Source organism: Phoca vitulina, unplaced genomic scaffold (assembly GCF_004348235.1).
Source record: "Phoca vitulina isolate PV1807 unplaced genomic scaffold, GSC_HSeal_1.0 scaffold99, whole genome shotgun sequence".
Taxonomy (NCBI): Eukaryota; Metazoa; Chordata; class Mammalia; order Carnivora; family Phocidae; genus Phoca; species Phoca vitulina.
In genome coordinates, this window is record NW_022589802.1 from 258,394 (window position 1) to 285,172 (window position 26,779).

The window sequence follows — 26,779 nt, forward strand, 5'->3', positions numbered from 1 at the left end:
GTCCTCGGCTCTTCGTGGCTGCGCCTCACCGCGCACTTCCAGACTTGGCGACGGCACCTAATCGTGCTCCCGCGCATTCAGTATCTTTGGGCTGCGGGCTCCCAGGCCAGGCCTGGCACGAGCGGGGACCAAATCGGTGGCAGCCAGGATGCTTGCTCTTCGCGGGGCTCGGGTCCCTGCCCCACTGTGGCCTTGCCGGTGGTAGAAGCTCAGGGAACACCTGCAGCGGCCTACTGGCCGTCCCCCACCCCTCGCCCCCGCCACCCCACGGGGCAGAATCCGACTTGCCTGGCCAGCTCAGGCTCGGGGCAGATGCAGGGGGCCGCGACTGGGGGCGGCTCCCTGGAGGGAGTGGCCTTTCCCGCTGCGCTGAGATGTGGGCCCCGTAGACCCCGCGGGAGCTTCAGGCGAGCACCCCCACCCCCAGGCGGACCTCGCCGGGCGGTGAGCTCATCGGGGGTGGGGGGGCGGGGGGGGGCGGCGTCGCCAGGCGGCCCAGGCGCTTGAGCTCACGGCGCGCCCCCACTCCCCCCCCCCGCCGGCTCCTGGGCGATTTTACCAATTAAGGCTTTCTCTCCGGGCCGGGCGCGGGGCGGGCGCGGGGCGGGCGCGGGGCGGGGGTGCGGCCAAAAAGAAGGCGGGCAGCGGTGGCCCATTCGCGTGGAGGCGCGCGGCGCTCAGCGGACGCCAGCGGAACCCCGAGGCGCCGGGCGCGGGCGCAAAGGCGAATCCGGCGCCACCCCCGCAGTCGCGGGCCGCCCGCAGGGACAGCAGGTGAGGCCTCCGCGCGAGACGGTCACCGCGCAGCTTGCGGACCGGGAACCGGGGTGACGAAGGAGAGCGGAGAGGCGCCAAGAACACGGGCGCCGGCGCGTAACCGCGCCCAGGCCAGGAGCAGCTGGGACTCATGAACTTGGGAGTGCGGTGCCCAGGGGCTGCCTTCCCTACTGTACTTGGGAGTGTGTATCTGTGCCCAGGGTGGTGGGAGCCCTAGGCCACAGGGGTCCCTCAGAGAGAGGGTGTCTTGAGTGTTTGGCAGGACATGGGCCAAGTGGGCACTCAGTGTGCTAGCCACTGCATTATTGTCTGGGGAAGAAGGGCCCCCGACAGCAGGACATTGTGGGGGCTGAGAGGGAGCGGCCACCTAGAAGAAGGACAATTTGCAGCCAGTGTGGCCCCTGGAAAGGCAACAGTGGGTTCCTCGCTGGCACCAGCTGCCTTGGGCGCGGGGGAGCTGGTTCCGGGGCTGTCGCGCTCCATGGGGGCTGGGGCAGGGGTGTGGCCAGGCGCCGAAGGCAGGGGCTCCTCCTATGGGCCAGATCCGCGGCTGGGCCCTGTCCCAGGTTGGCTCCGAGCTGGATGTTCACCGCCAGTCAGGATGGGAGCAGCAACATCCCCAGATTCCCTTGCCAGCTGGGTCCCGGAAAAGTAGGTGAAGTCCACTGGCGGGTCCACCTGCATGTGCTCCAGGCCACACGGTCAGGGTGGGAGCTCAGGAAATCAGTGTCCTCACCTGCTGCACCTGGACTTGCCCTTCCAGACCAGGTCTCTTCTCACCGTGCCATTTTGCAGCTTTCTTCACCAGCCGAAGCGCCCCTGTAGGAGGGCCTGGCCTGGGGTCTGAGGGCCCGGGGTGGGGTGGGGGGCGGGGTGTGTCTCACATCCAAGAATCTACTCCAAATAAGGGAAAATATGAAAGAGCTGGATTTTGGTTTCCAAGGACTGCCCGATCTGGGGGCTTTGGGATGGGGCGCCATCTGGTGGCCATACTATGTTTCCTGGGGACAAAACCCCTCTACACCCACCTACCTTGTCGCCCCCAAATAGGGAAAGCCTAGGACTGGAAGCCAGGATACCCTGCTTCTGTCCCCCTTTCTGCTGGGGCTGACTACTGATCAGTTACTGTGACTTAGTTTCCCTGGTTTCTGAAGGTTACTGAAGGAACACAGATGACCCAGTCAATGGCACTTTAGGGAAGAGAAAATCAGTTCTTACCGTAATTCTGTCTGTCTTTGGGAACTTGCTTTCCAGTGGGGCAGGGGGACGGACCAGAAATCTCATTTCGTCCTGAATGGGTCCTGTGTAGGGAGAGGTCCGTGTGGGTTCCCTCTTTATGGCTCCTGCTCCCATTTCCACCCCAGTTCCCAGACACCATTGTGTGTTTTGTGCAGGTGTGTCTGAAAGTGGTCAGGAGGGGGAAGAGTGCACACGAGGTGGGCCTCAGACTGGAAAAACCAATGGGGTGACAGGCAGCCCCAAAGTAAGCATGCTGGAGGGCAGGGGAGATGCTGACTGGACCTGCAGCCCCACTGTGGGTAATGCAGACGCCCAGGGCTACTGCAGAGTCAGCCATATTTGGGCATGACATGCTGGCTGACCCGGGGCTGCCTCTTCCACTGGTCTTTATTAGATAACTTACTGCTAGTCTCAAGTTCAATCTAACAAGCAAGTAGAAGAAAGAGACATGCCTTCCTCCAAAGACGTAAAGAAGGGAACATCCTGCAGAGGGGAGGTAAATAGGACTGGGAGGACTGAGTCCACTTGGGATGAAGCCCTGGTAGGCTGACTTTTCTTGACTGAAGAGGGTGGCAGTGAGCGTCCCCAACACGCCTCTTGCCTCTCTGTGCCTTTGCTGGTTGGTCTCCCCACAGCAGCCTCCCCACTGTCCCCGGAGTTACCTACCAGAAACGTGATTTTGAGTGAATAGCTCCCCATTGCCCTTGCAACCTCCCATGGTTCACCCACATCAGTATCCTGGACCCCTGTCCTTCGGGGCCCCCTCTGCACTGCCACGGGTCCTTGAAGCCCACCCAGACCCAAGTACTCAGAGCCCGCCAAGCCTCACTGGAAATCCTGAGCAGGCCCTCTGGGTCTGGAAGCCTCCCCTCTCCCGCGCCCCCTGCCAGGCTGCCTCCTGGGGCCATTGGGGGAGGCACTGCAACAGGAGAGGAAACCCCCAGCACCCCAGGTGGATGGCATGGTGGGTCAGGCACACACTCGCTGTCTGCACGCCTCACCGGGCCCTCTGCCAGTGCCCACTGGCACGCCCGGCCCCTTGCAGGACCGCTTGCTCCTGGAGTGCTGGCGGCCTCCTGGCCCAGTGCCCCATTTCCTCCCGGCCGGAGCGGGGAGGGAGGGAGGCGGTGGGGACCGGTGGGATGGCGGGCGCCGGCGGGCGCAGGTGCGCAGGCCAGGGCCGTGGAGAGCGGGAAGGCGGGCCTGGCACGGGGGGTCTGAGGCGGCTGCTTCCCCGGCGTGGGGCACGCGCGCAAAGCGCTCGCTCGCGGCGGCGCCTGGCCCGGGAGCCGCGCTCTCCAGGGGCCCGCTCTTGGGGTCGGGTCCCTTCCCGCTGCGGCAGGGGCGGCCGGCCAGGGTGCGGCCGGGGAGCCCCAGGCGCCGGAGTCCGGGGTAGGGAGAGGGCGGCGGGGGCTTGCTGGGGAGGTGGGGGCTCCTGGGGCGGCGGGGCCGGGTCGGAGCCCACGTGACTCAGGGACCAGGAACAACACCCCCCACTCCTCCGCAGGGGCCTTGGAGAAGGAAAGTCCCATCTATGGCGTGCCTGCTGGAGGCCAAGTGGTCCAGCGCCAGAGGCTGCTCAGCCTTTCCTTGCCGCAGCATTTCCTGCAGTGCTGGTGCAAGGCCACGGGGCTAGGGTGCGCCTTGACCCATTCAGGGCCCGACGACCCTCCCCGGAGCCTTGGGGTTGGGTCCGAACGGCCAGGACTGGGGGCTGAAGGGGGCATTCCGACGGGCGGGGCGGGTGCGGCCCGAAGCCCCACCCACAACCCCGCCCCACGGTGGCTCCGCCCCCACTGAACCGGCGCGGCCGCCCCCCCCCGCCCGCATTTAAAGGGCTCGTTCTCTCCGCAGCACAATCCCCGCTGCCTGCCTCGCCCTGTGAGCGCGGAGGTGCCTGCAACTTTAATTAAAGGGCCGTCCCCTCGCCTAGGCGGCAGCACCGCCCCTCAGCTCCTCGCGCCTCAAAATGAGTAGCTCCCACTCCCGGGCGGGCCAGAGCGCGGCAGGCGCGGCTCCGGGCGGCGGTGCCGACGCGCGAGACGCCGAGATGCCAGCCACCGAGAAGGACCTGGCAGAGGACGCGCCGTGGAAGAAGATCCAGCAGAACACGTTCACGCGCTGGTGCAACGAGCACCTGAAGTGCGTGAGCAAGCGCATCGCCAACCTGCAGACGGACCTGAGCGATGGGCTGCGGCTCATCGCGCTGCTGGAGGTGCTCAGCCAGAAGAAGATGCACCGCAAGCACAACCAGAGGCCCACCTTCCGCCAGATGCAGCTCGAGAACGTGTCCGTGGCGCTCGAGTTCCTGGACCGTGAGAGCATCAAGCTCGTGTCCATCGGTGAGGGCGTGGGTCGCTCCCGTGGCACGGGGAGGTCGAGGTTGAGGGCGGGGGCTCCACGCATCCTCCCCTCTCTCCTGGGCCTGCCCCTCCCAGCTACGTCCCCCCAGCCCCCGCGCTGCCCCCAGGGCCGCCAGGCTCCAACACGCAGGCCTCGAGAACAAAGGCGCGCTGGCAGGCTGGCCGGGCGTGCAGACCGCTACGCGCCCCCGCCCGCCGCACCCCGGCTGGCCCGCGCCCAGGCTGAGCTCACATCCTCCGCAGGCCGCGCCCCCGCCACTGCACCCGCCGTGGGAGAGGGCCTGCGGAAGGCGGGCACTGGCCGGGCTCTGGCCCTGCGCCCAGTGCCCCATCCTTGAGGAGGGGGAGTCCCGAGCCCTCCCCCCCCCTCCCTTCAGCAGTTTGGGAAGGGCTCTCTGGCCTTCAGGCGCTCCTGTAGGTCCTAAACGGGGTGTTGGAGCTTGTGAGTCCCATTGTCTAGGGCTCTTGGCTGTTTGGGGCCCTGGGAGATGGGTCCTTCCACTGGAGATGGCTCCAACCCCCAGTTTAGATCTCCCCTCGAGAAACTTGTGGCCAGAGAGGACCATAGCTAGGAAAAGGGTACTTGAGATGAGGTGGCCACTGAAGGGAGCTGGTTTGTAGTCCACTTAAACACCAAGTTACTGTTGAGCTTGGGCCAAACTCTTGCTTCCATGTAGGACTTGCTTTTCTGCATCTAGAATGCACGAGCTGGTTGGGAGGTACTCCAGCGTGCACTGGGCTCACCGCCAACCCAGTGTCCGTGTCACTGGGCTGGTGAGGTTGGCATTGACTGGACCTACTGCAGCATCCCAGGCTCTTCTCAAGATGCGGGCCATTCAGGGACCTGCACCGGAACTGGTGACTCGGGGGTAGTGTGTTCCCGCGGGAGGAGGAGCGCTTTCTTTTCTTTACAGTTCTTCCAGTTGTCCCTAAAGCCATGAGCCTTGCTGAGCCTGCGAGTCTGAGGGACACAGGACTCAGGCGCCCCCAGCCACTCAGAGGGCAGGTCTCCAGGGTCCCACCTCTTTCTTTGGAATGCCAGTTGAGGCTGAGGCCCACCCCTCAGTCCCAGCCTCAGTCTAGCCAAGCTGAGTCATCTCTGAGTCTTGGGTGGGGGGGCAACCGGATGTGGGGAGGCAGGCCACACCCCAGCTGTCTAGGGGGGGTCTCCTCCTCCCTCCTCCCTTCTACTCCTCCTCTAGTGAGCTGGCTGGAGCAGGCCTAGTTCCCAGAGCTTTGCCATATAAGGCAAAAAAATGTTGGAAAGCAGCAGTGATTAGGGGAGGGAGGGGGCAGGCTAGCCCCGGGGCTGGGGAAAGGGGGTGGGATGGGGCGGGGCCATCCAACCAGGCTGTCTCCCAACCCTGGGCCCTGGTTCTCTTCCCTCCCTCTTTTGTCAGGGGGATGAGGAGGGCTTAGGCTGGCCTCCTGTGGACCAGGGGGAGGGCCCAGCCCAACCCACTCAGGCTGATGAGCTTGGCCTTGTGTGTCCCAAGTCACAGTAGGACTCTGGAGGAGGGGGCCTACTAAGAAGCTCTCTGGCTGGTCCTGTGCCCTTGGTCTTCTCTGAACCTTCCAATCACCTCTAGCCTGAAGCCCCTTCTCTACCAGCCCCGCCTGCTATTTGGGGACAGCGCAAGGCAGTAGTGCAGAGCTTGGGACCAGCCGCAGTCTGGGAGCAGGGAGGCTGCTCTGCTTTGAGTGGCTCAGCCGGTCCTCGAGGTCCTGCCTGCTGGATTCAGGCTGCCTACCATTGATGGCCCTTTTGGTGGTGTCCATCCCCTTCTTCCCACCCTCGAGTTGACTCATCAGACAAGTATTTTCTCTTGATTTTGACGGGGGGTGGGGGTGGGGGGTGCAGGACTCCAGTGGCTCTTAGAAAGCCCTCCCCTTTTCAGGGCCCCACCCTTAGGAAGCTGAGACCCAGAAGTGCCTTGGGTGGGGCCCAGAGCCTGGAGGGGTTGCCATGGTGACAGGGCGCTAGGTGCCCGCCCTAACCACTTCCCCTGTGGTGAGCTTGGCAGCCACCCGCCTGAGGCCCAGTGCCCCGTTAGGTGGTGAGGAGGGCAGGCGGCGGGCGAGCTCTGCTGAGGCAGCAGGACTCAGGGACCCCACCCATGGCTTCTGCCACCCCAGCTCCCAAGCTGGGGCCCTGGGTGCCCCGCCCAGGCTCATCAGTTCTGCCTTTCTCCTTGCTGGCTGAGGGGGTCTCTGGAATGTGTCCTGCCCATCACCCTGGCTGGCACGCAGCTCAACCACTGGCTCCTTTGTCCTCACCCCCACCCTCCCCAGGCCTGCTCCCAGTTTGGGTCTGTGGAGGGTGGGGCTCACATCCTCCACTCAAAGGGTCCTTGCCCAACGCCTCTACTTCCCCTGCCTGCTGCGGCCCTGGGCCCACCCACCCACCCTGAGGCAACAGTTTTCTTTCCCAACTGCCCCACTGGCCAGCCTTCCTCTTCCTCCACCCCGGCCCCATCCCCCCTCCCCTCCAGGGTCAGGTCGGGGGTCTCCTATCTAGGCCTGCTGGGGCCACACTGCTCCTCCTGCCCAATTCCCTGGAGACCCCCTGGAGCTGGGCAGCTGCAAAGCACCGTTGGGGGAAGGGCCCCTCCAGAGGCCGCCCTGGGCCCTGTCTGCAGCCTGGGTCTGTTATCTGTCCTTCCTCTGCCGCCCCCCCCCCCACTGTCCAAAGGGCTTCCAGCAACACTCCTCATTGAGCTGTATCGTCACCATGTGTCAATGGGGGGGTCTCCCCCCTCCCCAGAAGTCTCTTTCATCTCCTTTACCCCCCACAGAGACCCTGAGCAGAGAGGGCAGGACCCGCATGTCACCCCCTCAGGGAGCCTCGGCCTCCTCCCCAGGGACCCCTTGCTGCCACACTCTGCTGCCTGGGAGTGGCCTGAGGCTGCACGCGTGCGTACACGGGCCCCTGCCTGCTCAGCGCTGCCACTCGCTTTCCTCACAGACAGCAAGGCCATCGTGGATGGGAACCTGAAGCTGATCTTGGGCCTCATCTGGACCCTGATCCTGCACTACTCCATCTCCATGCCCATGTGGGATGAGGAGGAGGATGAGGAAGCCAAGAAGCAGACGCCTAAGCAGCGGCTCCTGGGCTGGATTCAGAATAAGCTGCCGCAGCTGCCCATCACCAACTTCAGCCGGGACTGGCAGAGCGGCAGGGCCCTGGGTGCCCTCGTCGACAGCTGTGCCCCAGGTGAGGGGTGAGGGAGTGGGGGGGGCGGGGGGTGGGGGTGGAGGAGACAGCCTGCCAGGGGGCCCTGGGGGCACCTCCCTCCAACTCACAGCCTTCCTTGTGCCGCAGGCCTATGCCCTGACTGGGACTCCTGGGATGCCAGCAAGCCCGTGAACAACGCGAGGGAGGCCATGCAGCAGGCTGATGATTGGCTGGGCATCCCTCAGGTACCCCCTGCCTGCGGCCATCTGGGGGCTTGTGGTCCCCGTGGGGAGATGTGTCACATGCCAGGGACTTGACGCTTGGAGGTCACATGGCTTCTGTCTGCCATCTGTGATAGGTGATCACACCCGAGGAAATCGTGGATCCCAATGTGGACGAGCACTCCGTCATGACCTACCTGTCCCAGTTCCCCAAGGCCAAGCTGAAGCCAGGAGCTCCCCTGCGGCCCAAACTAAACCCAAAGAAAGCCCGAGCCTATGGGCCAGGTGAGGAAGTCGGGCAGGGGATGCTCTGCGTGCTGACCTCATCCCTGCAGGACTTGGAGGTCTTGGGAACTCTTCGGTTACATGGGGGCTAGGTTATCAAATGCCCCCTCCGAGTCAAACGAATGGGTCAGGGCTGGTCAAAACTGGCCACTTGGCTAGAAGGTCCCCCCCTGAGGCGTCACCGCAAGGTGGAGTGTGGTCAGGGAGGCACGACCCAGCCGCATGCCTGTCAACAGAGACAAAACCCAGCCGGGGTATCGCACAGGAGCTAGGGCTCAGGCAAACCCGAGCGAGAGTTCTAGAAAACAGACCCAGGCCTGTCCCACAGCAAGAATGAAGCTGGGGCACAAGGCCAGGCTCTGTGTGCTGGGCCAGGGTTTACCTGCCATCAGCTCGCCCGCTTCAGAGCATTCCCGACGGGGTGACGGCAGGGAAGGACGCTGGGCCCGAAGGGGGAGGTGCGCTGGGGTGAGGAGGCAGCCCTACGGGCCGGCTCAGAGCTCCCGGCCCCTGCCTGGCAGGCATCGAGCCCACAGGCAACATGGTGAAGAAGCGCGCGGAATTCACCGTGGAGACCAGAAGTGCTGGCCAGGGAGAGGTGCTGGTGTACGTGGAGGACCCAGCCGGCCACCAGGAAGAGGTAGGGCCACCGTCAAGCAGGCGGGCAGGTGCCTCCATTCGGAGCAGGGCCTCATGTGCTCCTTCCCGCCACAGGCAAAGGTGACCGCCAATAATGACAAGAACCGGACCTTCTCTGTCTGGTACGTCCCCGAAGTGACGGGGACTCACAAGGTGAGCCCTCAGCCCAAGGGGAGGCTGGTGGGGGAGGCGGTGGCTGGAAGGCCCGGCCCCTGCCCTCACGGTCTGCCCCTCCTGGGGACAGGTCACCGTGCTCTTTGCCGGCCAGCATATCGCCAAGAGTCCCTTCGAGGTGTATGTGGACAAGTCCCAGGGGGATGCGAGCAAAGTGACCGCCCAGGGCCCTGGCCTGGAGCCCAGTGGCAACATCGCCAACAAGACCACCTACTTTGAGATCTTCACAGCAGGTGAGGAGGGCGCTGCTGAGGCTGGCAGGTGCGAGGGGAGAGCGGCGGGGGGCCGGGGGCGGGCCGGGAGCTGAGCTGCGGTTACCTTGTGGCAGGGGCTGGCACGGGCGAGGTGGAAGTTGTGATCCAGGACCCTGCGGGCCAGAAGGGCACCGTGGAGCCTCAGCTGGAGGCCCGGGGCGACAGCACGTACCGCTGCAGCTACCAGCCCACCATGGAGGGCGTCCACACGGTGCACGTCACCTTCGCCGGCGTGCCCATCCCTCGAAGCCCCTACACTGTCACTGTTGGCCAAGGTAGGCCGGTCCCAGCCGCCCCCAAGTGGGGGCGCTGTAGACTGGGCCTCCCTCCGGAGGGGGGGCAGCTAGGGCGAGACTCACTCCAGCCCTAGCCCCGGCACCCTGGGCCTCTATGCTTCCACTGTCTGGGCTCTCTTTCCTCCCCTGCTGGGGCCCTTCCTCCTCCTCCTCTCGCCCTTCTCCGTCTCTCTTCTCCACGCTTTCACCTTCAGAAGAGCTCGCTCCAGCTGTTTAGAAACCTGCTGCTCTCTGCTCTGCCCACGGGGTCCACGGTACTTGGATCTGTCTTCCTCTGGGAGGGGGCGGGCTGGGCGGGGGGCGGGGGGCGGGGGGGTGCTGGCGGCTGGTGTGGAATTGCTGGGAGGAGGCCTGGCCTACAGGTCCTGGGGTCATCGTTCTTTCCCGCACGTCCTTCACCCGTCTTGTGGGACCACGTTCCGAGGGACCGCCAGATTCTGATGGCCCAGCCCCGTGGGAGGGAAGGGTAGGGGTCACCCAGCGCCAGCTCCCAGTGGCTTAGCTGGCCCTTTCCCCGCAGCCTGTAACCCGGGCGCCTGCCGTGCCGTTGGCCGTGGCCTCCAGCCCAAGGGTGTGCGGGTGAAGGAGAGCGCGGACTTCAAGGTGTACACGAAGGGCGCCGGCAGCGGAGAGCTGAAGGTCACCGTGAAGGGGCCCAGTAAGTTGGGCTACGGCTGGGATGGCGGCGGCGGCCTCAGGACTGCTGCTGGCCAGGCCTGAGGCCCTCCCTTGTCTTGGGCAGAGGGCGAGGAGCGTGTGAAGCAGAAGGACCTGGGGGACGGCGTCTATGGCTTCGAGTATTACCCCCTGGTCCCCGGCACGTACACTGTCACCATCACGTGGGGTGGCCAGAACATCGGGCGCAGGTGAGGCCCCGCGCAGAGCCCCAGGAGCCCGGGCGGCACGCTCCTCCCCCCGTGCCGGGCCCTCAGCGCTCCCCTGTGCGGCTCTCGTCACAGTCCCTTTGAGGTGAAGGTGGGCACGGAGTGCGGCAACCAGAAGGTGCGGGCCTGGGGCCCCGGGCTGGAAGGCGGAGTCGTGGGCAAGTCGGCCGACTTCGTGGTGGAGGCCATCGGGGACGACGTCGGCACCCTGGGTGAGCCGCGGGCCGTGGCGCGGGCGTCCGGGGGCAGAGGGCGGTGAGGCCCCAGGGTGCTCATGCGACTGGCGGCCGTTGGCAGGCTTCTCGGTGGAGGGCCCGTCGCAGGCCAGGATTGAGTGCGACGACAAGGGCGACGGCTCCTGCGACGTGCGCTACTGGCCCCAGGAGGCCGGCGAGTACGCCGTGCACGTGCTGTGCAACAGCGAGGACATCCGCCTCAGCCCCTTCATGGCCGACATCCGCGAGGCGCCCCAGGACTTCCACCCAGACAGGGTAAAGGGCGTGTGCTGCCGGCCCCCCTCTGCCTCTGCCTGGGGACTTGGGGAGGCCTGGCTGTGCTGGTGCCCCGACCGCGTGTTCCTGCCACTCTGGGTCCTTGGGGGCCTTGCACTTGGTCCCCTGAGATTGGGGGGCGGTGGGGGCATCTCTCATCAGGTGAAGGCACGCGGGCCTGGACTGGAGAAGACGGGCGTGGCTGTCAATAAGCCGGCAGAGTTCACGGTGGACGCCAAGCATGGTGGGAAGGCCAGTCTCCGGGTCCAAGTCCAGGTGGGGTGCCCACCCGTGGTGGGGTTGGTGAGGTGGGGTGCGCGGGTGCCCAGGCCTGGGCCCTCATCAGCGGGCTGCTCGTCCCTGCCCACTTCCCAGGACAACGAGGGATGCCCCGTGGAGGCGGCAGTCAAGGACAACGGCAACGGCACTTACAGCTGCTCGTACGTGCCCAGGAAGCCGGTGAAGCACACGGCCATGGTGTCCTGGGGCGGCGTCAGCATTCCCAACAGCCCCTTCCGGGTGAGCAGCCCTGTAGCCCATCTCCCTCGGGTGCCCGATCCAGCTCCGTTAGGTAGGCCTCCCAGACCGTACAGATCCCCCGTCCCAAGTGTACGACTCGATGGTTTTGAGTACATTCAGGGGTGTGCGGCAAGGATCACAGCCAAAGGTTAGGACATCTTCATCATCCGGAAAAGAAACCCTCTGCCCCGCACGCCCCCTGCCCCAGGCCCGAGCAAGCCCACTCCGGACGGCTGCTGTGGATGCGTGTGCACGCAGTACGTGGCCTTCGTATCGGGTTGCTGTCCCTCAGCAGCACGTTTCATCATGGCCCCCCCGTATCATAGCACGAGTCCGCGCTTCCCGCCTCTTCCCGCCCGAGGAATAGCCTGTGGTGTGGATGGGCCCCATGGGTTTTTCGCGTTTGGCCGCTGTGAATAACACCACTGTGAACGTTCGAGGACGAGCGCTTGTGGGGATGAGCGATCTCCTCTCCCCCGGCGCGTCGGTACCTCGGGGTAGGCTTGCTGGGCCAGGTGGCCACTTCGTGTTTAATCGTTTGAAGAACCACTAAACTACTTCCTGAGGTGGCTGTACCATTTTGTGTGCCTGTTGGCCGTGAGTGAAAAAGCCCTGGGCCGCCTCCACGCCGCTCATGCCCTTGCACTTGCCCCTGCGCCCTGCAGGTGAACGTGGGAGCCGGTAGCCACCCGAACAAGGTCAAGGTATATGGCCCAGGAGTAGCCAAGACAGGGCTCAAGGCTCATGAGCCAACCTACTTCACTGTGGATTGCGCCGAGGCCGGCCAGGGTAAGGGCCTGCCCCGGGCGGGTGGGCGGGTGGGCGAGCGGGCGAGGTGTCCGGACGCGATCCCAGCCTCTGTTCCCACCCCCCGCTGCAGGGGACGTCAGCATTGGCATCAAGTGTGCCCCTGGCGTGGTGGGCCCCACTGAGGCCGACATCGACTTTGACATCATCCGTAACGACAACGACACCTTCACAGTGAAGTACACACCGCGCGGGGCTGGCAGCTACACCATCATGGTCCTCTTTGCTGACCAGGTGGGTGCTCTGCTCCCGGCCCCTAACGGTGCTGCGTGTTGGGGCACTGCTGTCCCCTGAGCCCTACTCTTCCCCACCCCCTGCAGGCCACGCCCACCAGCCCCATCCGGGTCAAGGTGGAGCCCTCCCATGATGCCAGCAAGGTGAAGGCTGAGGGCCCTGGCCTCAGTCGCACTGGTGAGGATGAGCAGCACCCTGTGGGGCAGTCGGGGCCACAAGGAGGCTTGGGGCAAGGTGCCCTTACATGGCCACCGTGTTTCCTCAGGTGTTGAGCTTGGCAAACCCACCCACTTCACGGTCAATGCCAAAGCTGCTGGCAAAGGCAAGCTGGACGTCCAGTTCTCAGGGCTGGCCAAGGGGGACGCAGTGCGCGATGTGGACATCATTGACCACCACGACAACACCTACACGGTCAAGTACACTCCCGTGCAGCAGGTAGTTACCCGGACCTCCCAACGGCTGCACTCCTCAACTAACCTACCGAGCGTGTGGGCTTCCTCGAGTGGTGGGCTAGGTGGGCTGCTCCAGAGGGCTTCCCACGCACTCTCGACTCCCCGCTGGGAGAGAGCCAGCTTGGAAGGCTGGGGGCGGGAGAGCAAAGCCAGTGCTTCTCTCACCCTCCCCCCATGCCCAAGTGCGGAAGACACAGGCCGGGGGGACCAAGGTCCTGACTCCTGACTCTGCCTTTCTGTGCCCTCTCCAGGGTCCAGTGGGCATCAATGTCACTTACGGAGGGGACCCCATCCCCAAGAGCCCCTTCTCGGTGGGGGTGTCTCCAAGCCTAGACCTCAGCAAGATCAAGGTGTCTGGCCTGGGAGAGAGTAAGTAATCAGAGCCCTGTCCCAGTCACTGAGGATGCCCCAGGGGCCGCCTCGGCTGGATGCCATAGTTTTCTCCCTGGTTCTGTCATCTCAACAGAGGTGGATGTCGGCAAAGATCAGGAGTTCACAGTCAAATCGAAGGGTGCTGGTGGCCAAGGCAAAGTGGCATCCAAGATCACGGGCCCCTCGGGCACAGTAGTGCCCTGCAAGGTGGAGCCAGGCCTGGGGGCTGACAACAGCGTGGTGCGCTTTGTGCCCCGAGAGGAGGGGCCCTATGAGGTCGAGGTGACTTACGACGGCGTGTCTGTGCCTGGCAGCCCCTTTCCTGTGGAAGCCCTGCCCCCCACCAAGCCTAGCAAGGTAATTGGGGTGTGGGGGGCCCCCCCCTCATCTTCTCCAGGCTCACCCTCCCCCTTCCTCATTTTTGTCCTCATGACCAGTGGCCCTGCCTGGACCCCTAGCTGGTGGGGGAGAAGGTAGTTGTGAGGTCAGGCTGGGGGTCGGGGGTCAGGGAGGTGACACGGGTTTGGCTCCTGACCTGTCCCTCTTCCCTCAGGTGAAGGCGTTTGGGCCAGGGCTGCAGGGGGGCAGTGCGGGCTCCCCTGCGCGCTTCACCATCGATACCAAGGGTGCCGGCATGGGTGGCCTGGGCCTGACAGTGGAGGGCCCCTGCGAGGCCCAGCTCGAGTGCCTGGACAACGGGGATGGCACATGCTCTGTGTCCTATGTGCCCACCGAACCCGGGGACTACAATATCAACATCCTCTTCGCTGATACCCACATCCCCGGTTCCCCGTTCAAGGCCCACGTGGTGCCCTGCTTCGATGCATCCAAAGTCAAGTGCTCAGGCCCCGGCTTGGAGCGGGCCACGGCCGGGGAGGCGGGCCAGTTCCACGTAGACTGCTCGAGCGCAGGCAGCGCGGAGCTGACCATCGAAATCTGCTCGGAGGCGGGGCTGCCGGCCGAGGTGCACATCCAGGACCACGGTGACGGCACGCACACCATCACCTACATCCCGCTTTGCCCTGGGGCCTACACTGTCACCATCAAGTACGGTGGCCAGCCTGTGCCCAACTTCCCCAGCAAGCTGCAGGTGGAGCCTGCGGTCGACACGTCGGGCGTCCAGTGCTATGGGCCTGGGATCGAGGGCCAAGGTGAGGCCCCACCGCGGCCCCGGGGGGTAGAGGGAAGCCAGCGCCCCGCGGGTCCCTGGAGCCCCATGCCTCCTCCCCATGCCCGCCCCTGCAGGTGTCTTCCGAGAGGCTACCACTGAGTTCAGTGTGGATGCCCGCGCTCTGACCCAGACCGGAGGGCCCCACGTCAAGGCTCGTGTGACCAACCCCTCAGGTAACCTGACCGAGACCTACGTGCAGGACTGTGGTGACGGCACCTACAAAGTGGAGTACACGCCGTATGAGGAGGGTAGGCGCTGGCGTTCCCAAGGGCCGGGGCTTGAGAGACAGGGCGGCCTGGGCTCCTCCTGACCCAGCCTGCCCTCCTCCAGGACTCCACTCCGTGGACGTGACCTATGATGGCAGCCCCGTGCCCAGCAGCCCGTTCCAGGTGCCTGTGACCGAGGGCTGTGACCCTTCCCGAGTGCGTGTCCACGGGCCAGGTATCCAAAGCGGCACCACCAACAAGCCCAACAAGTTCACCGTGGAGACCAGGTGAGCAAGTGCCTGAGAAGCAGGGGCTGCGATGGGGCTTGGGACCGCAGGAAATAATGGGCTATCCATTTGGACCAGGGGAGCTGGCACTGGGGGCCTGGGCCTGGCTGTCGAGGGCCCCTCCGAGGCCAAGATGTCCTGCATGGACAACAAGGACGGCAGCTGTTCGGTCGAGTATACCCCCTACGAGGCTGGCACCTACAGCCTTAACGTCACCTACGGTGGCCACCAAGTCCCAGGTGAGGAGGCGAGGCAGCTAGGGCCGGTCTGGGGCCATTTGCCAGCCCTCGGCTCTCGCACACAGCTGCCATCCGTGTTCCCTCCGCAGGCAGTCCTTTCAAGGTCCCCGTGCATGATGTGACAGATGCATCCAAAGTCAAGTGCTCTGGGCCTGGCCTGAGCCCTGGCATGGTCCGGGCCAACCTCCCTCAGTCCTTCCAGGTAGACACGAGCAAGGCTGGCGTGGCCCCACTGCAGGTCAAAGTGCAGGGGCCCAAAGGTGAGTGTTCATGTGCCTGGGAGTGGGCGGTCAGGAGAGCACAGTCCTCTTGGGAGGCTAGGGCAGGAGACCGGAGGCGCAGCGCTCAGAGGTTGGGACAGGTATTCAGGTAGTTCACGGAGGAGCCTCGGGTGACAGTGAAGCCAGTGCCCAGGGACAGAGGACCACCAGGAGGTAGAACAGACGGGACTTGGCCACTGGGCAGATGTGGCAGGAGGGAGGGTGGGCAAGGCTCCAAGATGGCACCCAGATTAGTGTCTGGTGTCACAGGGGCTCAGGACCATTCCTAGGGATGGGCAGGCGAGGGCAAAGCAAGGTCTAGGCCTGGGGTGGGGGCTGAGCTGGGTGGTCCAGTATGGTGGGGCTGGGGGACCCGGGAAACTGGCTGAGTCTCTCTCTGGGACTGGGACCAGGCCTGGTGGAGCCTGTGGACGTCGTGGACAACGCTGATGGCACCCAGACCGTAAACTACGTGCCCAGCCGGGAGGGGCCCTATAGCATCTCAGTGCTGTACGGGGAGGAAGAGGTGCCCCGCAGGTAAGAGGCAGGGCCTCCTGCCTGTGGGAAGGGTACCAGGGCTGAGCACCAAAAGCCCTCCTGACCGTTCTTGTATCACCCCGGCCCAACAGCCCCTTCAAGGTCAAGGTGCTGCCTACGCACGATGCCAGCAAGGTGAAGGCCAGTGGCCCCGGGCTCAATACTACCGGTGTGCCCGCCAGCCTGCCCGTGGAGTTCACCATCGACGCGAAGGACGCGGGAGAGGGCCTGCTAGCTGTGCAGATCACGGTGAGCTGGCCGCCGGGGTGGCTGCCCGGCTCCGGCGGGTCGCGCTCCAGGCACCGAGGAGGCGGGGGCCGAGAGGGGCCTAGGCCAGCGCGGCGGGCGGCATAGGGTGTGCGACCAGGGCGAGTGGACCAGTCCGGGACTGTGGTCTCCCTCGGGAGCCGTGCCAGCGAGGCCAGGTCCCCTGCCTCTAGGACGGTGGTGACAGGCACAGGGCCCCCCGCGCGCACGCTTGCTCACTGCTGACCTTGGTGCCTCAGCCGGCCCGCCCGTAACGTTCTCGTGGGTCACGTAGGAGGACGGGACCTTGATCTTCCAGGGGGAGCTCCCGCTAGTGCGGGAGCAGGCCCTGGGGCGGAGGCCGGGAGCCAAGGTGGTCATGGCGATAAAGCAGGGTGGGCATCAAGCTCCCCGGCCCCCTGCCTGTCACGGGGGTGGGGGGGGCGCGTGGGGCATCTGGGACTTCCCTTCTGGATCCTGGCCGTGGCCAAGTAAAGGACTGACGCCGCCGGGCGGTTGAGTGACTCGGAGGCTGTCCCTGCAGCCGTGGTCCCTGGTGTTTGCTCCTCCTGAGGGTCTGAGGTAACCCCGGGCCTCCGCTGTGCTCTGCCGCATAGGACCCCGAGGGCAAGCCCAAGAAGACGCACATCCAAGACAACCACGATGGCACGTACACGGTGGCCTATGTGCCAGACGTGACGGGCCGCTACACCATCCTGATCAAGTACGGCGGTGACGAGATCCCCTTCTCCCCGTACCGCGTCCGGGCCGTGCCCACCGGAGACGCCAGCAAGTGCACGGTCACAGGTGAGCCAGGCTGCCGGCGGCCGCGGCGATGCGCACGGGGCTGGGGGGCGCCAGTGTGCCAGGGCTCGCTGCTTGGGGCGGCGTGTGGGAGTGGGGGCCGCCCCCTGGAGTGACTCACCTGACCTTTCTCCTTGCTCTCTGCCCTCTCACCTCAGTGTCAATCGGAGGTCACGGGCTAGGTAAGCTGCTTGCTGGGGCCACTCCCAATGCCCCTCCTGCCCAGAGGGCAGCTTCCTTTTCCTCTTCCGTGCCGATTCCCAGGACAGTTCCAGCTGCAGCTCTTGGCAGGGACAGGGGGGGAAGCTGGAGGGATAGTGCCCAGGGAGGCCTCCAGAGCAGAGCGTGAGTGCTCCGGCCCTCCCTCTCTCTGGGCCTCCGTTTCCCCATCTGAGACGTCGGGTTGCAGCTGAGAGCTTTGGGGTGAGGTGCATCCTGAGAAGCACCCCACTGGGGGCTCTGGGGTCTGGGGATCTTGGCACCCTGGGGAAGCCCCGGGGGCGGGCAGCAGGCCCTGCCTTCTCACTTCCTCCTTCCGTGGCAAGGGCTCCTGCACGGGCTGAGGGGACAGGGGGTCTCCCCTCAGCAGTGGGAGTCCCCCGGCCCTGGCCAGATCCACAGACCTCCATCCCCATCTCCCAGGGGCGTCTGGGCCCCAGGCCGGGGGAGGTACGGACTGCATGAGCGGGTGGGGCGGCTAGTGCAACAGCAGCAGCGTCCGACTGCTTGGGCGGGTAGCAGGGCAGGGCCCAGCCCAGCCTCAGAGCCCCAAAGTGCACTCGGCGGCCTGCCCGCCCTCCCTGCCTCCCTCCCTCCCCCTGCCCCCCACCCCCGTCCCCCAGCAGTGACGTTATTTAGGCATGGAGGTTCTCCTGCTTGGGCATGGGAGGGGAGCTCTAGCCCCAGCCAGGGACACCAGGGACGCCAGTAAGAGGTGACAGTTGACCTGGGAGCCTCTGGAGGCTGCAGGCCTGGAGCTTGGGTGAGGTGGCCAGGACAAGATTTGGAGGGTGGCTAGAGTCTCGGGACGAGGGCCCAATGGCTTGGTAGAATAGGCTCCAGGATCTGAGAGGACAGGCATGTGTGCCTAGGGCAGGGGAACAGGGCCATGGGGACAGGGGCACGGCCAAGACTTGGCCAAAGGAGTGGTCTCAGTTTACCTGGCCACTGTGTGCAGAATGGAGGCAAAGAGCCCAGTAGGGGAGCCGAAGTCACCTCTGGATCAGTCATAGTGGTGGCTTGGACCAGGTTGGTGGCGATGCGGCTTGAGTGGGGAGCCAACTTGGGAGGCGTAGTCTGAGGACGGAGCAGCCGAGACCCGCTGATGCACTAGGCCCCGGGCGGGCCAAGTGAGCAGCCGCCGACTGGGCGGTGGTCCAGATCACGAGCTGGGCAGGACGGGTGTAGCTGTGAGGCGAAGCCTCCCAGGGCAGGGCGGGCAGCAGGTGGCCAGGTCTAGAGCTTAAGTGAGCCATGGAAGGCCAGCACGGAGCCTAGCGCCGCAGGAGCCCTCGGCCAGGGGTGCCCCTTAAACAGCCCTTGAGTGGGCTCGGTGGGTCACATCAAGCACTCTCACTGCCAGGCCTCGCAGCCCACGGCCCCCCAGGCCTTCACGGCTGAGCTCAAACCATAACGTCACTGCCCCCCCTCCCCTCGGGCACTCTGGGGCCCTAGAGGCTGCTCAGCTGCTCTGCCCTTGCAACCTAGTGGCGGTGGCTGTGGCTTGGGCCTCCCGTCCCTCTTTCCCCTGGTGCTGCCCCCGCCTGCTGTGCGTGCTGCTTGGGCGCTAACCCCCCGCGGCCTCGCTGCTTCCCCGCTCCCGGCTCCCTGCCTGCGCCGGGCCGCACCCGGCCGCCCCTCCCCACCAGCCTCCGGTTGAGCGAGTGTTCTCAGTTGTCAGGAAACTCCAGTTTCGCCTTCAGGCCCGGGGGGTGGGAGGCAACTGTCACAACCCCCCCCCCCACGCTGCAGCAGGACTCTGCCTCACCACATCTGCACACGGCACTGGGGTCCAGGGCCAGGCTGCAGGGACGAAGGCTGCTGCGCACCCAGCCAGGGTGCCGGTGTTGGTCCACAGCACTGGCTGAGGCCAAGTTGGCGGGGGAAGTGGCGGCAAACACTCGTGTCCCTCATGGGCCTCCGGGCCCCTTCCTTTCTCCCAGACACCTGTGTGCCCCCCATCGGGCCTTTCCCATGTAGGGCTATCCCCAAGACAGGACTCCCTGGCTTGAGGCAGCTCAGGGGAACCTTTCCTGCCTTCTGAGAAACCACTCACCGATCCAGCTTGGGGCGGGGGGCGGGGGAGGCCTGGCTGCGCTTGGTGGTGGCAATAAGAAGCCTGGGCGGGTGGCAGGCAGATGGGAGCAGCTCAAGCGCCGAGCTCACACACCGGCCCCCCCTTTGGGGACCTGCCCTGCCCCACCAGGTGCTGGCATTGGCCCCACCATCCAGATTGGGGAGGAGACGGTGATCACTGTCGACACCAAGGCAGCAGGCAAAGGGAAGGTGACCTGCACCGTGTGCACGCCCGACGGCTCCGAGGTGGACGTGGATGTGGTGGAGAACGAGGATGGCACCTTTGACATCTTCTACACAGCCCCCCAGCCGGGCAAATATGTCATCTGCGTGCGCTTTGGTGGCGAGCACGTGCCCAACAGCCCTTTCCAAGTGACGGTCAGGAGGGGCCAGGGTTGAGGGGTCTGGGTGGAGCCTGCCCTGTCCCTGCCCTGTGTGACGCCAGAATCTGCAACTCTTTTGTGTTGCTCCACAGGCTCTAGCCGGGGACCAGCCCACAGCACAGCCCCCGCTTCGGCCTCAGCAACTGGCCCCGTCTTACACGTATGCCCAGGGTGGCCAGCAGACCTGGGTACGGCCTCAGCTGCCTCGTCCTGGCTCTCCTGGCCCGAGGGGACACTTGGGGGCTGGCCAGCGGGGTGTCCTGTGAGGCCCCATCCTGCTATGCGTGAGGACGGACCCCTGGGACTCCCTCCCCTCCTACGGCCCCTCACTTGGGCCCTCTGTCTCCACTGCAGGCCCCAGAGAGACCCCTAATGGGTGTCAATGGGTTGGATGTGACCAGCTTAAGGCCCTTCGACCTTGTCATCCCCTTCACCATCAAGAAAGGCGAAATCACGGGTAAGTGGGAGCAGGAAGGAGCTCGGGAGCCAGAGAGGCGAGGGTTTGCCAGTGGGTGCCCTGACCCTGGCCCCACTGCTCCGCAGGGGAGGTGAGGATGCCCTCGGGCAAGGTGGCACAGCCAGCCATCACGGACAACAAGGACGGCACCGTGACCGTCCGCTATGCTCCCAGCGAGGCTGGCCTGCACGAGATGGACATCCGCTACGATCACATGCACATCCCAGGTGCGCCTCGTGGGGGCCTGAGTTCGGGGGGCGGGGAGCCTGGGGAGGTGACACCAGGCCCCATTCCACATGGCCCCTTTTCCTGCCTCAGGAAGCCCCCTGCAGTTCTATGTGGATTACGTCAACTGCGGCCACGTCACAGCCTATGGGCCTGGCCTCACCCACGGAGTGGTGAACAAGCCTGCTGTCTTCACCGTGAACACCAAGGATGCAGGAGAGGGTGAGCGGCAGCCCTACTCTTAGCCTGCCTGCGTGCTGAGGGACGCCCACCCTCATCCAGTAGAAAGCTGGGCACAAGGGAGATGCTCCCTGAATGCGGCTCCCCACCCTGCCGCCCTGGCCTCTGCTTGCCTGCTGGGGCTCTTTCCCCGCCGGCGCACTGTTCCCATCCTCACCCGTGACTCTCTCTAGGGGGCTTGTCCCTGGCCATCGAGGGCCCATCCAAAGCAGAAATCAGCTGCACTGACAACCAAGATGGGACCTGCAGCGTCTCCTACCTGCCCGTGCTGCCCGGGGATTACAGCATCCTGGTCAAGTACAACGAGCAGCACATCCCGGGCAGCCCCTTCACCGCCAGGGTCACAGGTGGGTGGCACTGGGAGCAGTGACAAAAGCGGGCAGGCGGCAGGGTGGGCACAGTCTCCCTCCGCACCTGGACATGAAGTGACTGTCCCCTGGCAGGTGACGACTCCATGCGCATGTCCCACCTGAAGGTGGGCTCTGCTGCTGACATCCCCATCAATATCTCTGAGACGGACCTCAGCCTGCTGACGGCCACGGTCGTGCCCCCCTCGGGCCGGGAGGAGCCCTGTCTGCTGAAGCGACTGCGCAATGGCCACGTGGGTAAGAGGTTGAGGGGCAGGGCCTTCTGGAAAGGAAGGAGGCTGTGAGGGGAGGGCATGCCTTTCCCCAGCTGACAGCCCCGCCCTGTGCCCAGGGATCTCGTTCGTGCCCAAGGAGACCGGGGAGCACCTGGTGCATGTGAAGAAGAATGGCCAGCACGTGGCGAGCAGCCCCATCCCAGTGGTGATCAGCCAGTCGGAGATTGGGGATGCCAGCCGCGTGCGGGTCTCAGGCCAGGGCCTCCACGAAGGCCACACCTTTGAGCCTGCAGAGTTTATCATTGACACCCGTGATGCAGGTAGGTGGTGGTGGCCTACCAGCTGGGGCAAGAGCCCTGTGCTTGGCCCTCCCGGCTCAGCGGCGTCCCTTCCACAGGCTATGGCGGGCTTAGCTTGTCCATTGAGGGCCCCAGCAAGGTGGACATCAACACAGAGGACCTAGAGGATGGCACATGCAGGGTCACCTACTGCCCCACAGAGCCTGGCAACTACATCATCAACATCAAGTTCGCTGACCAGCACGTGCCTGGTGAGTGTGGCACCCACACACAGCCCCCATGACCGAGCTGCCCCCACCCCCGTGCCGCACGCCAGAGCCTGCCGGCAGAAACGTAACCTGTACGACGTGCGGGCTGTGCTCTCCTCCCGCAGGCAGCCCCTTCTCTGTGAAGGTAACAGGAGAGGGCCGGGTGAAAGAGAGCATCACACGCCGGCGACGGGCCCCTTCGGTGGCCAATGTTGGCAGTCATTGCGATCTCAGCCTGAAGATCCCTGGTAGGAGCTGTAGGGAGCCAGGGAGGGGCCGTGGGGAGTCCTGGGCGCCAGCCCCAGGTGGCCCGAAGCAGAGGGGTGGGGCGGGGCGCAGGCCTCTTGCTCACCAGGCTGTCCCCCTACCTGCAGAAATTAGCATCCAGGACATGACAGCCCAGGTAACCAGCCCGTCAGGCAAGAGCCACGAGGCCGAGATTGTGGAAGGGGAGAACCACACCTACTGCATCCGCTTTGTGCCTGCCGAGATGGGCATGCACACAGTCAGCGTCAAGTACAAGGGCCAGCACGTGCCCGGGAGCCCCTTCCAGTTCACTGTGGGGCCCCTGGGGGAAGGGGGAGCCCACAAAGTCCGTGCTGGAGGCCCTGGCCTGGAGAGGGCTGAAGCCGGAGTGCCAGGTACGCCTGCTGCTTGCGAGGCTTTTGCTCTTCTGGGCTGGGGTGGGTTTGAGGAAGTAGCTAGCAGCCATGTTGCCGTCAGCCATGCTTGGAGGGGACTGAAGCTGGAATAGCGGCCCTCTCTGAGGGCACCCTGTTTTCCCACAGCTGAATTTAGCATCTGGACCAGGGAAGCTGGTGCTGGGGGCCTGGCCATTGCTGTTGAGGGCCCCAGCAAGGCCGAGATCTCCTTCGAGGACCGCAAGGACGGCTCCTGCGGTGTGGCTTATGTGGTCCAGGAGCCAGGTACCGAGAGCTTGGCTGGGGTCGGGGGAAGCGGCCCCTGGGTGTGGACAGCTCCACCTTGCTCCCACCCTCCACCCTGAGGTCCCAGGGCCACCCAGGCTGTTGGTGGGAAGTGGGAGGTGTAAACACTGACAAACAGGAGCCTTCCAGCATGCCTTCTGTGCTCTCTCCCTGCCCAGGTGACTACGAGGTCTCGGTCAAGTTCAACGAGGAACACATCCCCGACAGCCCCTTCGTAGTACCGGTGGCTTCTCCGTCTGGCGATGCCCGCCGCCTTACTGTTTCTAGTCTTCAGGTGAGGCACTGAGAGAAACCGCCTGCCTGGGGCTCCTGGGCCCGGCCAGACCAGAGCCGCTGCACAGAGCAGACCTTGACCCTGTGTCAAGGGACCCGCCCAGCCCAGCTCGGGGCGCCGGGCCTCTGCTCTGACTGCCGGGCCTCTGCTCTGGCCGGGTGCAGCCCATGCTTGGGGTTGGCAGGAAGCACCCCTGCCCGCTGTGTGGAGTTTTTCTCGTGTCTCAGGTCTAAAGGCTTTGAACAGAAGCCTGTGCCCGTTGAGCACCAGGGCTGAGGTTTAAAGAGGGATAGCCTGCCAGGGCTGAGTGCTGCCCACAGCGCAGGGCTGCCCTCCATTCCTGCTGCCTGGGTGTATGATTGCAGAGTGTGGATCTGGGGGCGGGGGTGTGTGCATGTAGCTTACCGGTCCCCAAGAATCAGTGGCTCTCCCTCTTTAAACCAAATTGGATGCCAGATGGGTAAGTGTAACCCCAGGGGCCTTCCTGCTGCTGGGGCCCTGCTCTCCCGTGCCCCAGCCACCCTGTCTAACCACATCTGCTGTGCTTCCAGGAGTCAGGGCTAAAGGTCAACCAGCCAGCCTCTTTTGCAGTCAGCCTGAATGGGGCCAAGGGGGCGATCGATGCTAAGGTGCACAGCCCCTCGGGAGCCCTGGAGGAGTGCTATGTCACAGAGATCGACCAAGGTGAGGCCCTGTCCCTGCCCGGGCCACCCACCCATCTTCCCTGGCCCTGCTGGGAGCAGCGGGCCTGCCCAGCTGGCTGGAAGCAGACTGAGAGTACAAAAGGAAGGTACAGATTCTATAAGCAGGGCCCAAACGCTGGGGCTCCCTCAGCCAGGCGACCCTTCCCCCATTCGTGACCCAAGCCCTTGGCCGGGGGGCGGGGAGGCTCTGGCTCAGAAGCCACAGCTGCTAGGAAGGAGAAAGCCGCCTGCAGGCAGTGCGGTGCAGTCTCCTGAAGGAGAGACCCGAAGTCTAGCCACGGAGCTGGCCCACTCCTTAGCCAGGGCCTGGCACTTGCCAGATAGGTCTGAGGCAGCCTGGAGGTGAGAAGAGCCGGTTCACCAATTCCACTAGTCTCACAGCTGGTCCTGCCCCTCCACAGCCACGTGACCTCAAGTTCCTGTTGCCTCGGTGCCCCTGTTCACATGCGGAGGCTAAGGCCTTCGTGGTAACCTGTTTAGGGAGGCAGAGAGGCGAGGCAAGTGTTTTGCTCGTAGATTTCCGTCCAAATGAGCACCAACAGTGAGCTGCTTGGGCATCTCAGGCTTCAGGAGGTCTGGGGTGCGGGCTGTGGGTGCCCAGTGTGGTCCCTGGAAGAAGTGACCTGCTGGACCGGTGGGCAGGGGAACCTCCTCACAGATGCCACTTGCCCGGTTTTGGAGGGACCTCAGGCCCACGGCGTGCCCCTCTGTTCCTCAGATAAGTATGCTGTACGCTTCATCCCGCGGGAGAATGGTGTCTACCTGATTGACGTCAAGTTCAATGGCACCCACATTCCTGGAAGCCCCTTCAAGATCCGAGTTGGGGAGCCTGGGCATGGAGGGGACCCAGGCCTGGTGTCCGCCTATGGAGCTGGCCTAGAAGGTGGGGTCACAGGTAGGTCAGCGGATGCAGCTTCCAGTGTGTGCACACGGCTGCTGGGGCCCTTCCCCCAAGTTCTCAGTGACAACAGGAGGCGTGCAGAGGTGACAAAGCTATGCCGGGGGTTGGGGGGTGGGGGGTGGGAGTCAGGGGCTGGGGAAACAGTCCAGGCCAGCTCTTCCTGACCTCCCACGCCCCCAGGGAGCCCAGCTGAGTTTATCGTGAACACGAGCAACGCTGGAGCGGGTGCCCTGTCAGTAACCATCGATGGGCCCTCCAAGGTGAAGATGGATTGCCAGGAGTGCCCTGAGGGCTACCGTGTCACTTATACTCCCATGGCACCTGGCAGCTACCTCATCTCCATCAAGTATGGTGGCCCCTACCACATTGGGGGCAGCCCCTTCAAGGCCAAAGTCACAGGTGAGTCTTGCACCAGACTGCTGGTGCCCAGCCCAGTGCCTTGCCCTCCGGCCATCTCTTAGCACCCTAACCAGCTCTGCCCTGCAGGTCCCCGTCTCGTCAGCAACCACAGCCTCCATGAGACCTCATCCGTGTTTGTGGACTCCCTGACCAAGACTGCCAGTGCCCCCCAGCATGGGGCCCTGGCAGGTTCCACTGATGCCAGCAAGGTGCTGGCCAAGGGCCTGGGGCTGAGCAAGGCCTACGCGGGCCAAAAGAGCAGCTTCACGGTGGACTGCAGCAAAGCAGGTGGGTGCCCCAGGCCCCGCCCCCGCCCCTCCAAAAGACAAGGCCAGAGAGAAGACGGGATGACCAGTGCCTGGGAACAGGGGAAGAAGGGGGTTAGGTGCGGCCGGAGTGCCCTTGCGGGCATGCTGGTCACTTCTAAAGCCACTTCCCCTCTGGGCTCCCTGCCATCTTTACCCTTCAGGAAAGTGGCTTGGGAGGAGCTGGACTTTCCTACACTGGCCTAGGGAGCAGGGGTGCTGGCAACTCTTTAGGAAGGGCTGTCACCCCGCAACAGATGGGGGCGGCAGGGGGAGGATACGAAGACAGAAAGAGGGGTCAGCGTATTCTCCGCTGAAGGGAGGAGACTTGGGGCTTAGAATTGAGGCCTCTTCCCCACCAGGCAACAACATGCTGCTGGTAGGGGTGCATGGCCCCCGGACACCCTGCGAGGAGATCCTGGTGAAGCACGTGGGCAGCCGGCTCTACAGTGTGTCTTACCTGCTCAAGGACAAGGGAGAGTACACGCTGGTGGTCAAGTGGGGCGATGAGCACATCCCAGGCAGCCCCTACCGTGTCCTGGTCCCCTGAGTTCTGCCTATGCCAGCTGGCAGCTCCCAGGATGAGACGTGCCCCACACCCATCCCCCAACCTGAGCAGCCCCCTGGTCTCCTCAGCCCCGGAGCCCCGGCCGGCCCTGGCCGCCCCATCACTGCAGCCACCCCAGCCCTGCGTTGCACTCACCTGCCTCCACTTGGGTAAAGGAGAGAGGCGAGCAGAGGTAGCCCTTTGGTGGCTCTGCCTATCTTCTTTGGTTCTGGGAGGGGTGAGGGATGGGGTACTATGCACAACCACCCGCTAGTTCTCTTCCCTAGCCGAGAAGAATAAAGTTCTGCTTCCATTCTCCTGAGGTGGCTCTAGCTTTCTTGCAAGGGTGCCATCTAGATCTCCAGGCCCGGCACCCAGGGGCTCCTGCTTTTCCCCACCCGTGCACGCCCCGCCCCAACTCCCACTGGCCCACTGGCACTCAAGTGTTCTCTGCCTTCGTGGGTTCAGACCAATGGAAGGGGAGAGATGCATAGCACAGCAGAACAGGACGTGACACCGGTGTGCTCTTCCCAGGCCACACCAGGAACGGATACTGTCCTAAGGGAAAGCCAGGCCATGACCAGACTACGAGAGGCAAAGTGCTGGATGGGAGGGCCAGATAAACAGGCCTTGAAATCCCAGCAGCTCCTGGCCATCTCCCGGGCTTCTTAAATGTGTCATCATCCCACAGCATAAGGGGCTGTCATGAGGACCTCTGCCCCAAGGCATCTCGGGGCCCCCCAGTGGACAGGCGGCTCCATTCAAGGTGCTGCTCACTGGCTGCAGTTCGCCCCGCCCCAGCTGGCCGTGCCTTACGTGCCCTCCTCCCCTGAGAAGGCCTTGCTGTGGGTCCCTCTTCTCAGCACAGTGGAGCGATCTGAGCCCTTCGCTTAACTCCTTTGCTGCATCCCTGTCCATCCCTTCCCACGTCCCACCCAACGATCTCCCACTCTAAAACACAAAACATCCAACACTCCAGCCAAGTCCTCCTTGTTCTGCAGCCATCTAAGAGCTCTGATGTCCTCACGGTGGCCCCTCAC

At 64.5% G+C, this 26,779-nt stretch overlaps 1 protein-coding gene across 2 annotated transcripts; it reads left to right on the forward strand.

Moving 5' to 3' along the window:
* The first annotated feature begins 656 nt into the window (after window positions 1-656).
* LOC116627586 (filamin-A) lies at window positions 657-26,055 on the forward strand. 2 transcript variants are annotated; one of them, XM_032397403.1, is made up of 48 exons: window positions 657-774; window positions 3,871-4,358; window positions 7,345-7,593; window positions 7,702-7,799; window positions 7,913-8,060; window positions 8,582-8,700; window positions 8,775-8,852; window positions 8,944-9,106; window positions 9,202-9,402; window positions 9,944-10,081; window positions 10,166-10,289; window positions 10,383-10,519; window positions 10,605-10,798; window positions 10,961-11,074; window positions 11,174-11,317; window positions 11,983-12,106; window positions 12,198-12,358; window positions 12,445-12,535; window positions 12,624-12,793; window positions 13,062-13,179; window positions 13,277-13,539; window positions 13,736-14,333; window positions 14,428-14,601; window positions 14,684-14,846; window positions 14,925-15,085; window positions 15,175-15,345; window positions 15,759-15,882; window positions 15,975-16,131; window positions 16,746-16,935; window positions 17,091-17,114; window positions 19,358-19,605; window positions 19,703-19,798; window positions 19,965-20,067; window positions 20,154-20,294; window positions 20,386-20,514; window positions 20,706-20,879; window positions 20,976-21,137; window positions 21,232-21,435; window positions 21,513-21,665; window positions 21,788-21,910; window positions 22,037-22,303; window positions 22,451-22,588; window positions 22,768-22,883; window positions 23,435-23,567; window positions 24,306-24,482; window positions 24,669-24,887; window positions 24,975-25,175; window positions 25,555-26,055. In XM_032397403.1, exons 2-48 carry the CDS (start codon window positions 3,986-3,988, stop codon window positions 25,740-25,742), a joined length of 7,941 nt encoding a protein of 2,646 aa, XP_032253294.1. In that variant the 5' UTR covers window positions 657-774; window positions 3,871-3,985; the 3' UTR covers window positions 25,743-26,055. The 2 variants fall into 2 exon arrangements, with proteins under 2 accessions (XP_032253294.1, XP_032253295.1); XM_032397404.1 differs by lacking the exon at window positions 17,091-17,114.
* The last annotated feature ends 724 nt before the right edge of the window (window positions 26,056-26,779 follow it).

Excerpts from the sequence above, each read along its gene's own strand:
- LOC116627586 (XM_032397403.1), top strand. The coding sequence starts at position 3,986 with ATGAGTAGCTCCCACTCCCGGGCGGGCCAGAGCGCGGCAGGCGCGGCT. Across the intron at positions 14,334-14,427 it reads GCCTGGGATCGAGGGCCAAG|GTGTCTTCCGAGAGGCTACC; the intron begins GTGAGGCCCCAC and ends CCGCCCCTGCAG. Across the intron at positions 16,132-16,745 it reads TGCTAGCTGTGCAGATCACG|GACCCCGAGGGCAAGCCCAA; the intron begins GTGAGCTGGCCG and ends TCTGCCGCATAG.